The following is a 14,333-nucleotide window of genomic DNA, read 5'->3' as shown; positions in this document are numbered from 1 at the left end:
ATAGAAGTTTTATGTACAGGTGAAATGAAAATTACTAACTGTGACAAGATTTCAGAGTGTTTATACTGTACAAAATAAGTTTGAGCTAAAATTGGACATTTGCAATCAAAAAATGAATAACTACATGTTTTAATATTAAATCTCTCATAAAAGACATACTACTGCAACTAAATAAAGCCAGTAAAGTGTTTGGATTACAACATTATACAAACCAAATCACAAATAATTGTACCAGAAGAAATAAATAATACAATACCTGGAACCAGTCAATAGTGCAACAGTTAACAAGTGATGGAAACTTTCTCAGTCTGGTTCTGAATGCATCACCAATCGGACTCATTGCCAACACCACATGAAGCTGGTCTCTGCATCGGTCTGTGAACAAAAAAAATAAACATTTCATTTATTTTGAAAATTACAGTGAATAAAATAATACCATAACCGACTTCATTATAACTTCTCCATGTATTGTCTTTAGCATGTTGTGTGTCAATAAAATAACCCAAAAATATGTAATATTTTTTATGTTGTTAACTAGATTATGCATTTAGTAGGCATATTTTCTTAACAAATGGCTCTAGTTTGGGATTTACGATCCCTTGCAAGTAACTGGTATGCGATTAACCTGATTCGTCTGTGTGCTTAAATATTTGTTTGTATTCTTTTAAAGCAGGGGTGGGCAACCTTTGTTACTGTAGGGCCAATTATAAATATCAAAATTGGATCGCGGGATGCACATGTGCATCACACAAAGTGATTTTGGTTGTTTTTTACCAAATACGCAAATTCGTATTTGATTCTAGCCACATTTTGACAAATCGCAGAAAACTAGCACCAGATGCATTAATCAGCACAAAAATATGTAATAATTGGACTCGTTTGCCAGTACTTTTGAAATCCAAGCATCTCTGCGGGCCGCACAACCTTTAATGAAGGGGCGCATGGGCCACAGGTTGTCTACCCCTGTTTCAAAGGATATTTTTTTGGTATAAGCTGTTATCAAGACATTGTTATTGGACATGTTTAGAGTTCAAGTCAAGGTTGCATAATTAAAACTGAACATACCAATGAAGAAACTGAAAAGAGCATTGGGAGTTCCATCGGTCTGCTTGGTTTTGTCTCTCTGCCGATCGATTTGGCGCATTTTCTCCACAATCTCCTGTTTTTCATCAGTTTGGAAAAGGTTGGGAACCTGAAGGACAAACCCTCAAAATCTTTTAATACGGTTGAAAAATTGTTTTTGGTTGAAATTGAAAAACAAAACAGCTTCGAGAGCAAAGCTTGTCAAATTACTTTTAGCAGCTTAAGCTGTTTAATTGGTTTTAGCATTAAATTCATCTTGGACCGCAGTAAATTATAATGCTGTTGAAAATGAAATGGTTTGAAAACTACTGGCCTATAGGCATCTCAAAAAAAAGTCGATGCAGCTTACATAATTAAGTGTCAATAAAATGTTGGTTGGTCTTCATGAACTTAAACGTTCCTTATCCTTGAGCTAAACTAAAAAGTGTACACAAAAAGCTTAATGGATTTTAAACTTTACGCTTTGATGATCAGACCAAGTTCGCATTATTTCATCACAATTATAATAATGTATCACAGAGGTTAATTTGGCATTTTTGACTTAGTGATATAAGGTTGGGGGAGCAGTGTTTTTTTAAGGTGTTTTGGGGGACCGAAACGGTCCATGGGGGGGAGGTTAATGTTTCATTAATTTTGAATTGTTAAACACTTGGAGGATGAATAAAACTTTATAGTGTACACGACATTAATATATATTTTTATTTGCTAATAGCGCCGCGGGCCATGGAAAATTGCCTCATGTGGCCTGCGGGCTGCATGTTGGAGACCCCTGACCTAAAGCTTATAGGGTGAAAAAGTATACCTCTCCAGCATTCAGTAAGTTGTTGATGTCTTCAAGGAAACTTTCCTCTTTGATCTGAGTGTCAGTGAAGAGGAAAGTTCCATGTTGGTCACTTTCTGTTGATTTCCTTAAAATTACTTTCAAGTCTTCCCTCCATTCAGTGGACGTGTAGCCTTTGGCAATTTCAACCTTCAAGGAGCAAAAACTTGTTTGAGAAAATGAACTTTTATAAATAGGTGATTGAGTTGAGTTGATTTCGCCGGGCAAAATCATAGCAGCACAATTGCGGTAAAATATTCAACAGGCCGGAAATAGCTGCGCAACGTTCAGACGTTAAAAAGCGCGGGTAAGGGGTGGCATAGTAAATATATTTTCTATTGTACTTAGTTGGTGACGATCAAAAATGGCATAATAGCAAGGTGTCATAGTATCGAAGTTTGACTGTATAAGATTTGCCATACAAAGCTAGGAGTTGTTAAATTAAACAGATTTGAATATACCAACACATTGAGATATGCTGCCTACAAAGAGTGCACACTAGTTTACCTGGAAGAGCTCATAATCAGCCATGTGCGATGCAAGTCTAGTTAGTGATTGTCTGCCTGAACCTCCAACTCCCACCAGCAGGGCATGACTTCTTGGTTGTTTCAGGATTCGAGATATACGGCAAACATGCTCAATAGCAAATCTGTACAATACCAGTGTCCATTAGTTTCAAGCACTTGTTTGTCTATAATTATTTGCCAAAAACCAAGGCTTTAAATATCAACAGAAACACACAAGCAAAGGTGATTAACAGTCCGGTTTAATTACCAGTATTTTCTGAGGACTTCTTGATTAAAAAATGTTTTTTATTCATTCACAAATCACCTGAATATGACAAGATTCATGGGTTTCTTGCTCATATTATTAAATTCCTCAAGGTGACCTTCAATCACTTCTCTCAGTTTATCAACATTTTCCACTTCCATGTAAAGCTTGTTTTCATTTTTTGGTGTAAAGTCACAATACATCAAACTGCGAAGGTCATCTTCTTCAACCTGGTAACAAATATTTTTTAAACATAATACTTTAATATGTGCAATTAAGTTGTTGTACAAATCTGGCTTGTTGCCACAATGGCCAAGTATAATGTTTTTTGTTCATGTGCTTGTGGGTTTGAACCCTACCTTAACAAGTTGTGTTTTTCTGAGCAAGAAACTAAAGTGGCCTTGCTTTTATGCAGAGGAATCTGTTTGGTTGAGCCAACACTTATTGCAAAAAACACATCAGTTTTTGCTAAACATTTGTAGTTACAAGCCACCAACTACATTTCCTAAATTTATAACTTATTTTTTTGCATTTATCATACTGTGAAGTCTGTGGAATTTAGTTAGAATGTCCATTTTGTGTTTTGCCTTGTCAAATTTCATAAATTTTCAATCAAATAGGCAAAAAATACATATCTCAAAAAAACAAGAAGACATTTTACTGGGGACACAACTGAAATCTGTTATACTGCACTCTGGTGGTCGGTTTTATGACATTTGGGCCTTACATAGTCAGTATTTAAATCATGAATGCTACCTTTCCATCACTGTTGAAATCCAGTGATTTAAAGAGTGTGTCAAAGTCAGCTTTGAGTTGGTTTGCGACGACTTCTCTCACATATCCAAACAGCCATGACTTGTCCTCAAAGTCCACAAGACGATCATAGTACACTCGCATCACCTGAAAGCAAGTTTCCAAACAAAAAGCATGTAAAAACCCAATAAGTGCAGAAGAATCCAGTTAATCACATACCACTAATTTACACTAAGTTACATAATCCTTTAGTTACATAGGGAACATAAATCCCAACCAAAGCAATTCATTGAGAAAATTGGTTTGTTAATCGCATAATCTGGTTAATGGCATAAAAGACTAGGCAATTTGGTTATGTAATTAACCAGATTGGTCTGTACTGTGAGTCTCAGCTCTGTGTAATAATGTGTGGTCCTTGGGACTAAAATTTGAGATTTTTACTGAAGTGGTCTTCAAGCACATTCTATGGAATAAATGGTCCTGAACTAAGCAAAGAGTTGTGCAAACACAGTTTAAACTTTGCCTGTTGTGAACCTAATCTGAATTGATTTGCCTTGTCTATGGCATATTATCTAGTATTTAATCTCAAGCAGTTCATCAAACATGTGAAAGGTCATGTTTTATTTAGAAAATAAGCATGTTAGCATAAAAACTTACCTCATGGACCCACAATTTTTTCACTGCATCAGGATCGAGGGCAGACTGTGGAACACAGAGGCAAATACCACCAATAATTCTGCTGTAATCTCGCAAGTTGAACAAGTAATGGGACTTGGCTGGTGTTGGAAGAAGGTTCTTTGCAGCTGAAGTGTAAATGTCGGCTGTTGCTGCAACCAACATCGGAATAATGGACTGGAATTCCTTTCCAAATGAATTCCTGAAAAAAAAATCATTCTTTAGAAATAAGATAAACATATTCTGGGATCAGCGCTGAAGCGTCGATGCAGACCAGCAATCACGGTATACAAATCGATAAATCATATCATAGTAGCCTTTACTGGCAGGGCAGGCAGCATACATGGCAGGACAAGCATGAAGTCAGTAAGCTGCAGACAGTGTCAACCTATACAATCTCATCAGTGGTACAACTGATACCATGACTCAAATTTTTTGCAAGGTTATTATTCTACACAGTTTTTTCACCTGATTACAAAATGCCAGTTGAGAATTCTAGTGTAGATGGTTGACTTTGCTTCATCATCAAACACGTTGATGGTAATTGTGTTAAAATGTCGCAAGAATCGAGCAGTAATTGGGTTTCTTCCACCACCAGGGGGACCCATTGCTGCCATCAGTTGGATGTCAATAAGTTTGATCATGGTGCACTCAGCAAGGTCATACCTGGACAAAAACAAAAAAATGTGTAATAGCTCATTAACATCAGGACTTCAAGTCAAACACATAAACTTAACACTTTAAATATACAGAGGTCTACAGTTAATTGCATTTAAAATATTGCAAATGTAATTTACTAGGATATGTAATCAATTCAAAATTGTAGACAATCTTTGCTAAGAAAGCAGAAACGCTTGGCAAAGCAGAGTTGCTATTAATCAAGGGCACTGTCCTTCAACCAAGCAGCCACAGGATTAAAAGCCTTATAAGGCTTTTCAGTGCTTTTGGTGCATAAACTAAAAATATCTGGTGATGCTTACCAGTTCCAATGGTCAAGCCATTGTCTCAGAAGCTCAATTGGTGGTTGAGCTCCATAAACCTCTCGCTGGGGCATGTTGATGTCATCAACAAACACAACCTAAAAAACACACAATCATAAAAGTTTAATCATAAAAAAGGACGACATGAAAGAAAAAAATGGACAGGTTAACATTAACGCCACATTTTTAACTTGACTAGTTACTTCACTTTACTGTAAAGAATTAAAAGAGTAGGTTTATATTTTGTAGGTCATATCATATGGGCTTCAGAACTGAATATAGTTTAATGCATCAGAAAAACTTTTACCAACCTAAACAATTTATATTTTATCTATTTAGGGCAGGGGTTCTTAACCAGGGGTGCACTCACCCCCAAGGGGTACGAGAACTGTTCCTAGGGGGTGCGGGGATGCTGAATCATTAAGGTTGGTTAGGTCTATTCTACTTAAATACAGAAACCCAGGGAGGTGGAAATATTGATTGGAGATTTGAAAGGGGTGCAGCAAGGAAAAAGGTTAAGAACCACTGATTTAGGGTAAGCTCTTTTATAACAATTACCACCCTGATCAACCCATAACGCCATTTTACTCACCAAAACTATCCAAAGCAGAAAGGGATGAAAACTATAAATTATTATAAACAATCATCTTGTGAAATAATGACAAAAGAAACAGAGAGTTCTTACAGTTTTCTTTCCAAGTGGAGGACCAAAGACCCCCTTGCGTCTTTTGTCCAGTTTTGACATAATGATGTCTTGGGTTTGTTTAGCTGTTGTTTGAGCTGAAAAGTTGATATTCATAGGTTTGTAAGAATCCATGTCCAATTCATTCATCAGGAAATTCTAAACATAAACAATACAGTAAAATAATAATTCATTATTTGCATTGATAAGAGATTTTAATAATCCTCATATTTTATTGTTTATTTTAGTTAAATAGAATAAAACGAAGTCATCTTGTAACTCAATCATTTCGACAAAACTGTGGGCATCGCCAATGACAGTTTGTTTGTTTGACTGTAAAAAGACTATGCTTCATTGTGCTTCATTAACAATTTGAATCCAAGTTAAGGTTTTCTTCAAGTTTGTATCATGTGTACCTTATACCTTCAGCTTTACAACTTTAGTGCATCAAGGACAAACAACTTTAGTTTGTTCGAAGCTAACAGTGATAAACACTCAGATAGGGTAATACATTCCTTATGTAAGAAGTAGAATATTTTTTGGGTCATCAACATTAGAAATGCAACTGTTTTTAGTAGTTTAGAAGTGAAATTGATTGATTTATGTGATAAGATAGATTAAAAACCTTAAAGTTTTACACTTTCTTCACACACTTTTATTCGATGACTTTACTTACATTAATGTAAACAGACTTTCCAGTTCCGGTTGGCCCAACAAGCAACAATGGCATTTGATGGGTGACAAGCAGCTTGATGAGATGTGAATATCGAACTGTGTCAAGGGTCGGAATCAGAATCTCATTGAATGTGACGTCCTTTGGTAAGGGAGGGGCATCTTTGATACTTTCTGTCCATTTCTCCCATCTGACACAAATAATAAACATCATTAAAGTGCTGTATTCTTGTTTACTACTTAAAAATTGCATCATAGCTAACAGAAAAAAAAATATTATTGGTCCAAAATTGCCCCTTAAAAAGCAGTTATAAGGTGTTTTGAAATATTTGAAGGGTTAGGAAGTGCAGAGGAAAAATGTTTTATCCTATTTTGATACACATCTTCTTCGACATAAGATTTTTAAAGGGCTATAAATTACTGTTGAACATTGCTTTGAATCAAGACTGAGACATTATTTTCTTTCTAATCAGCAGTTAGACTTATGAACTGTATCACTGCTTCATAACACAGGGTCAAAAAAGTGTAAAACTCTGATGTGAGCAAAAGTCCTATAGACCAATGGTCGGCAACCGCCGGGCCGCGGACCGGTTGAGTTTGTTACCGGGCCGTATAATTTTTTAGGTTGATGTTTTAAAACATTTTGCCCATGTATGCCGGAGATGATAAACTAATTTAGGCGTTTTCAATGCTAAATATTTGTTGTATTTTTGATATCCGGTCTGCGATAAAATTTCCGTTTCAAAAATGATCCGCATTAGAAAAAAGGTTGCCGACCCCTGCTATAAACCATGAAAAGAGTGGAAGGAAGTACTTGAAAAGTTTTAAATGAAAGCAACAGACAAGTTCGGCATGTTTGTAACAAGAGCTTCCAAACAATACTCACTTTCCCATTCCTTCATTAATAAACTTCCAGCTGAAAACATCAGCAGTCCTTGGAATAGGAGCAGAGAATGATTTGCTGGGAGGAGGAACAGGGTCAATGATATGATACAGCTTCCTTGTCTCTTCACTGAGAGGTCCATCCATTATTTCCCTCATCAGGTGGTCGAATTTGGCCCGACTGTCTCCATCGGTTGTCGCACCAACAGACCAGATGTAGGAGAACAGGAAGATGCCCTACATTGTTTGTGTGTTGTTTTATTTATGAAAAACTTCAAAGCTTGTATATACTTTCTAATGCAGACTTATTCTCTTTATGCATACGGTTACATAAATTTAACTAGATGTTTCTACCACACATTTTGGTGATTTATTTTGTGAAAGGTTGATAAAATTTTGGGATTTTAGATAATAAAGATTAGAAAAAATACAATCTAAATTAAACAGAAAATTAGGCAAGAAATAAAAAAAAATTGTATGAAAGTTTCCCTATATTTTCATTTCATTTTTGTCTCTTAGCAATTTTTTTATGCCAATGTGTTTTAAACCTTGTCAAAAACATTAAGTAAATCACTGAACATCTAAAAGTTTTAGCAAACCGAAACATTATTGTCTCATCAGTTCTACTGCCAACATAATCAAGTTAATTTGAGTTTTAGGCAATAGTTTTCAACCCACCTCCAACCAAGCAATCACTTCTCTTTGATCCATTGCTTTGATCTTTGCTGCATCTTTAAAGTCATCCATTTGTGCTTCCATCAGTTTCATCAGTGCCACAGCCAGGTTTGTGTTGTTGGTAGGGGACAATTCCTACAGCAAAAAAACATGTTAAGTGTAAATTTTTAGTCAAAATTTAATAATGGTATTGCATAGAAGACGTCCCTTGAAATATTCAATTCAGTCAACAGTAAAACTCCAACTGAATGAAAGACAAGTAATGAGACAGAAAAAGCATCAGCAACTTACTTAAATGGCAAGCATTCATGTTTAATAACAAAATGTAAACGATTTCCTTTGTGAAGCATTTTGAATTAAGTTTTGCTACTCACCTTGGCACCACCTTTTCTTAACCACTGTGTAACAGGGATAACCATTCTGTCAAAGAAACCAGTGATCAGCTCCTTGTGTTCGTCAGTGATTCCTTCTGGGAGTGTCTTCAACCATGAGATGAGAAGAGGTCTCCAGCCCAGCATATGAGGTTCCATGTAGATCATACCACAGCGTGACACCTGTAAACAAATGTGTGACTTTTTCAATCAAACAGAACATAACTGGAAAAGTGCCTTTCTAATATACTTCTATTTCATATATTCTATGTCCTATTTACCAACTTGCTATACACATCATATGATTATTTTTGCAAACAATAACGAATGGGTCTCCACACAAGTGTTTGTGTGGATTTAAGGTAAACAAATGTTGCGCTTATTTATAGACTTTTAAGGACAAACTATATGGAAGGGGTATACCTATAATTAACTTCATTAGGCTTTGTTTTTTTTGTGTGCAGAAGCTGATAACGTTCTGTTTGATTAAAGAAAGATTGAAACAAAGCTTCAAAATTGCTGTTGTTTAGAAAATGACAGAAACTTATTGTTAACACATATTGCTGCAAAGTCTTTCAACTTGTATTTGCTTTTTTAAGAGATAAATACACGGTAGCTTTGCATAAGTGCAATAGTGCTCACAAGTAAAAAATTAAAAATATTCCATTGCAGACAAATCCTGTTTACTGCATAATCTGTTTGCCAAGTTTTTTATGCAATTAACCAGATTATGTGATTCAAGTTTGTGATTTCGGATCCTTATGCAATTAAATGGATTATGAGATTAACTGCTATGTCATATGATTACCAGTTCTAAACTTACAGTGGCTGGTGACGCAACCTCCAAATCCATGGGTTCAAAAATCAAACTCATTGGAGGTGACATCTGAATGATCTCACCGGACATCAGACAGAGTTTCTTGTTGTCGTCCAATACTGTGTTCATGTTTTCAATCCAAATAGCATCGACTGGTCCATCAAAAATCAACCACTTTCTGTCTGGAGTCTGTAAATGGTAAAAATGTTTATTGTTACGTTTGTCTTACTGTGGTATTGTAGTTACAGGTAGGACATTTTGTTGTTTTAATGGAAGTGGTGGCAAATTATATTGTCATTTCTGTCATTTAGGAAATGTTGTAAATTTTTAAATGTAGCATTAATAAAACAAGTACATATCAATAGTGATGGGACGATACCAGGTTTTGAAGCGAGTACCGATACCGAGTACGAGTACCACATGTATACACCTTCGATACCGAGTACGATTACCGAGTACTTAGGTGTAGTGTTGTACTTAGTTGTATATCACTGGCTAATTTATCTGCCATGGTCGGGGTACAGGCGTGCACACACACATGCTGAAAAATGTAATCTCCACGTGATAGCGAAAAAAATATACGTAAACTGGCGGAACTTTTTTCCAATTTTGTGCTGTTCGAAGCAAATATTGGCATAAAGTTCCCCCGTATTCCTATGGTGTAAGTCGGCCTTTAGTACTCGCACGTTGGTATCAAAAACTGAGGCAAAATATTTCGATACCGAGTACGAGTATCGATACCACTGAAATCGTTCGATACCATCGATACCTAGTACCGAGTACCGGGTACTCGTCCCATCACTACATATCAACAAAATATTTTTTTACTCAAAATTGTGATATGCAATGGACGTTTATTGTTGATTTAAACCACATCTGCAAAAGGAATTGACAACCCTTCCTTTAAGTTGATCTGTTTCAATAAATTCTATATTTTAACATGTCACAAGAATTTCATAAACAGTACAAAAAGAAAAGCCCGTGGCGTTTATACCCTATATTGGTTAAGATGGTAAATTTGTTACTCGTTTAAAGTTTAACGCTACAAGTAACATGTATTCTACCTGTGATGAAGCAAAGGCTCTGTAGCTGACGGCAAGTACACCATCTGACCATTCATGGGAAATGGGATCGAAGGAGCCGTACAACTGACCCATTGTGATGGCTTTAGGATTCAACACAGTAATCTGTACTTTGTTTTCATCCATAAGACCCTGTAAAATACACATAGACAATGCATTTATGTGAACAAAATTTATCTTTATCATGCATGATTCAATAGTCATACAGCCACAAACATACAAATTTTTACAACTAGGAACAATGTTTTAGGCAATGAATTAACTAGTACAGATCCACAGTAAACTAGGAGGGTGGCTTAACACATTTTGCCATTGCACATACACTATAATCAGGGAAGGGGACCCATAATGAGCCGCCTAATTAAATTTTACAGGTATCGGTATTGCTTTATATGAAATAAAAAAAAATAAAAAAATATTTCTGACAAAGTATTAAATCAGTAATAAAAAAACATATTGAAACGTTTTTTTATCAAATTATATTTGTTACATTTTACCTTTTCATGAATTTCTGTTAAAGCGCCAGCAAGTATGCGGTATGCACAAGTTTTGCCTCCGAACGGCTCCCCGACAATCATGAAACCGTGACGAACAATCAACATCTCGTAAATCTGCAGAATCTTCTGGGTGAAGAAATCTGTCATCTACAGATAACAAGGAAAGGTTAGAAGAAAATTTGTTACAACACTTTGTTGTTAGTTTTTATCTGTCAGAAATTGATACTTTTACTTTCTGTCAGTTATGTTGAATTGCTAAGCCACTCCACATAAAAATACAGTTGAAACATTTTGAGTTAGTGTTTTATTGTGTTCAGATTTGAAATTATTGTTGCTAATTAAACTTTTTTAAGTTTAGCTACATTAACGTTAAGAATGTCAATATAAAATGTTTTCAAATTATCATCTAATGTTACATGCATTTTTTCACAAGTTAAACATGCACTACATACAGCAAATAAAACTTCTACATAACAGTAAAAATGCTTTTGTATCAGAAAAATCTAAATTTTTGTGAGTTTATTTAAATGCAATTGTTAAAAAAAATACCTTAAAGAAACTTTAGAAAAAAAATATTTTTACAGTGAAAAATACATGATCAGTTTGCAAATTTGTCTACACTATAGAGAAAATTAAAACAACAACAACAATAACCTATGTAAGTAAATTGTCTGCACATATTAAGACTGAAATGCATAATTCCATGCAATAAATAAAAACCTGCACATTTGTGATGACCAGATATAAAAGTAAAAACAAGATTGCTAAATAATGTTTCCATCTAATCTACCAGTTTTTACCAATAAACAGAAATCACTCTATCACATAAATATATGCAAAAACAATTCCAAATTACAATAGGTGATGAGATTATCATTTTTAAATGTTGTACTCCAAAGCAGATTTATACATAAAATTTTCGATTTTCTTATCATGCCCATATGATGCTTAACATGCTGCATTCGGTAATATGCTGGATTACCAGGTCTTCAAATCCAGCGCTTGCCATCATAAATGGCATTTCTGGGTTGCATGTTCCCGGAGCCCACTGTAGGGAGCATTTAAAACAAATACAAAAAATCTAATGTCTTAAAAGGTATGCTCAATAAACAATAAATATTAACTTAACATATAGAATATTGTGGACAATAATATAAAATTAGTAACTGACACATTGAATGTTACATTAACAAGTTTTATTAATCTTATTTTTTACATTTTTTGGAGTTCTGAAAAAAGGTTCATGATATCATTAAATCATTGATATTTTTTTTTAAATACATAAAATAATTTTCTGTAGTCCTAAACAAAGATAAATTAGTTTTATTCTTTTTTTTTCATGTTAAAAAAAATAAGAATAATCCACAAAAAAAATAGTTTTTATGGCATTATAAGTATCTACCACACTTTACCACACAAACAATCTAAAAAGCAAAACTAGAAAACAGAGGAATTAGTATAAAAACCACAGCACACAAATAAGCAATGGTTAAAAGCTGAAGCAGAAATCAGCCTCAAAACACACAAGATACCTCTTTTGTTACTGCTGGCCCTTCCTCACTTTCAAACTAATGCCACAAGAAAATTTTAATTGGGGTAAACGCACTTGATGTGCAGAATAAATCTTATACTATTAAATTTTTGAAAGATAGTCTGGTCCTAGATCAATTTATTCCGGGTTTATCACAGAACACATCAGGCCGATTGAAGGCACCATACCAAATGAGCCGGTCACCAAGCATTCACCACCATATGGCAAGGAGTAGGCAAGAAGATTCTAGCCTGCAGTGCGATTCGAACCCATGATAGGAATCTTTCCGGGACTCGAGTCGACTGATTTGGTATGGAGCCTTCAATGGGCCTGGCATACTGTAATTTATATATGAGTGTGCCGTGATCGCTGGTCTGCATAGACGCTTCAGGGATGATCCCAGTTATGAATTTATGTTCATCTTATTCCAGGTTTAGTACAAAATTATTAAACACATTAAAAACAAAAGCAAGAGCACCTAGCTAAGTCCAAAATTATTGACATCATTGTTTTAATGTTACTGTTTTCATCAGTTTGGCAAATGCATTTTACTTTTGATGGCTATACAAAGATTTTACACATAAAAACACCATCATAAATGTGGACCAGTGCTTGCAATTTCTTAAACATTTTAAAGTTTACATTTTTGCTCATAACCCTGAAAGTCAGAAAATCAAGTACATATAAATGGCTTATTCTGGAAATTAAATTCTAAAATAAACTTATCAAAAAAAAGGGTAAATAAACATTTAAGTACTGTGAAAGAGACCCTGTTAGTTGTATTTTATTTTAAAAACGGTTTTAATACTTCAGAGCCAGTATATTTGTATAAAACATAACGACAATGGCACTTGTCGAAACGCCATTATGTTTTATACAAATATACTGGCTCTGATTTTTCTGCTCAGTTTTAATACATTTAACATGTAAACTGAAGAATATACTGTTAGACTTATATATACATCTTATGCTGTCAACTGAAACATTACCTGCAGGTTCATTTTGTCACATTGGTTTTTAATTGCAGCAAGCAAGTGGGTGTAGTCAGGTTTAGGAAGTTTAACACCAGGGAACAAATCAGATGTGATACCATTAAACAATGGCAGATCGTGAGCCAAGAACTTGGGCAGGTTCACGTCAATAATCGACCGCAACATCAGGATGTCCTCATTTTCATCAGGATATGCAAGCTGCAAAATAAGGACTTAAGGTTTAGTCAAGAACTAGCTTATCAGGATTATAAGATGCTCTGTAATGACAATGTTGCATAAAACAATTTATTACATCAGTCTCTAAGGTGGATTACACAATGTCTTCTGTCCATATACCAATGACAAGGGTACATCACTTGCAGAATAATGACCTCATGCAGCTACAGATATCAACTTAAATAGCCTAGTGGCCATGTATAAAACAGAAAAAGGGATGTTTCAAAGGCTACTTTATAGGACAAGTAGAGATTCACATCTCCTTGCTACACTTTTCGTTATGTCTTGGTGAACAGACATACATCTACCCAATAAAATAAAAAGCCAGCAACAGAAAATAGAAGGGGCACCCATGACTTATGGGTAAATTGTTTTGTAATTTCATTCCACTGTTGTTAACACAATACGTGACATTCTGATTACCATAACAGTTTAATAGATATCCAGCAGCCCACAAATCTAGTCCAAAAATATCTAGCACATTAGCAAAATGTTGGCTAAAATCTTGTTTTAAAATTGTCCCAACAAATGTAATGCAATGTAGTGAAATAAATCATAAAGCAACCTTAAGATTAGCTGCTGCTGTGAGCACAGACTTTACAGCCCTCATGCCATAATCATAATGATGTTGTGATGACAATTGTTCTGAGCACAGCCGATATGTTGCAACAATCTTCACAGATAATGGCCGAGCATTCACGAATCCACAACTAAAAAAGAAGACTGCTGACTGATTGTGTACTTAATTTAAGGTAATTGGATTATAGGTAACAAAGTGTTACCAATTGTATTCTAATTTGTTTTAGTTTTTAGATTGACTGACAAGGTGATTGT

The 14,333-nt window shown here is 34.9% G+C and overlaps 1 protein-coding gene across 1 annotated transcript in view; it reads right to left on the bottom strand.

Annotated features, from left to right (window-relative positions):
* The window catches only part of LOC145205289 (dynein axonemal heavy chain 7-like), a 51,315-nt gene that overhangs the window by 18,563 nt on the left and 18,419 nt on the right, over window positions 1–14,333 (bottom strand). The window contains exons 31-50 of the mRNA XM_080077977.1: window positions 14,065–14,209; window positions 13,281–13,481; window positions 11,743–11,808; window positions 10,761–10,907; window positions 10,246–10,395; window positions 9,188–9,370; window positions 8,368–8,547; window positions 7,997–8,128; window positions 7,323–7,555; window positions 6,441–6,627; window positions 5,768–5,923; window positions 5,083–5,180; window positions 4,571–4,768; window positions 4,085–4,304; window positions 3,431–3,574; window positions 2,735–2,904; window positions 2,411–2,552; window positions 1,886–2,053; window positions 1,066–1,192; window positions 257–375 (exon numbers count right to left, since the gene is read on the bottom strand). Coding sequence (XP_079934103.1) covers window positions 257–375; window positions 1,066–1,192; window positions 1,886–2,053; window positions 2,411–2,552; window positions 2,735–2,904; window positions 3,431–3,574; window positions 4,085–4,304; window positions 4,571–4,768; window positions 5,083–5,180; window positions 5,768–5,923; window positions 6,441–6,627; window positions 7,323–7,555; window positions 7,997–8,128; window positions 8,368–8,547; window positions 9,188–9,370; window positions 10,246–10,395; window positions 10,761–10,907; window positions 11,743–11,808; window positions 13,281–13,481; window positions 14,065–14,209 — 3,166 coding nt within the window. The remainder of the gene's footprint in view (window positions 1–256; window positions 376–1,065; window positions 1,193–1,885; window positions 2,054–2,410; window positions 2,553–2,734; window positions 2,905–3,430; window positions 3,575–4,084; window positions 4,305–4,570; window positions 4,769–5,082; window positions 5,181–5,767; window positions 5,924–6,440; window positions 6,628–7,322; window positions 7,556–7,996; window positions 8,129–8,367; window positions 8,548–9,187; window positions 9,371–10,245; window positions 10,396–10,760; window positions 10,908–11,742; window positions 11,809–13,280; window positions 13,482–14,064; window positions 14,210–14,333) is intronic.

Source organism: Phallusia mammillata, chromosome 8 (assembly GCF_965637545.1).
Source record: "Phallusia mammillata chromosome 8, kaPhaMamm4.hap1.1, whole genome shotgun sequence".
Classification (NCBI taxonomy): domain Eukaryota; kingdom Metazoa; phylum Chordata; class Ascidiacea; order Phlebobranchia; family Ascidiidae; genus Phallusia; species Phallusia mammillata.
Note: the sequence above shows the minus strand (reverse complement) of the source record. Positions and strands in the feature narration are given on the sequence as shown.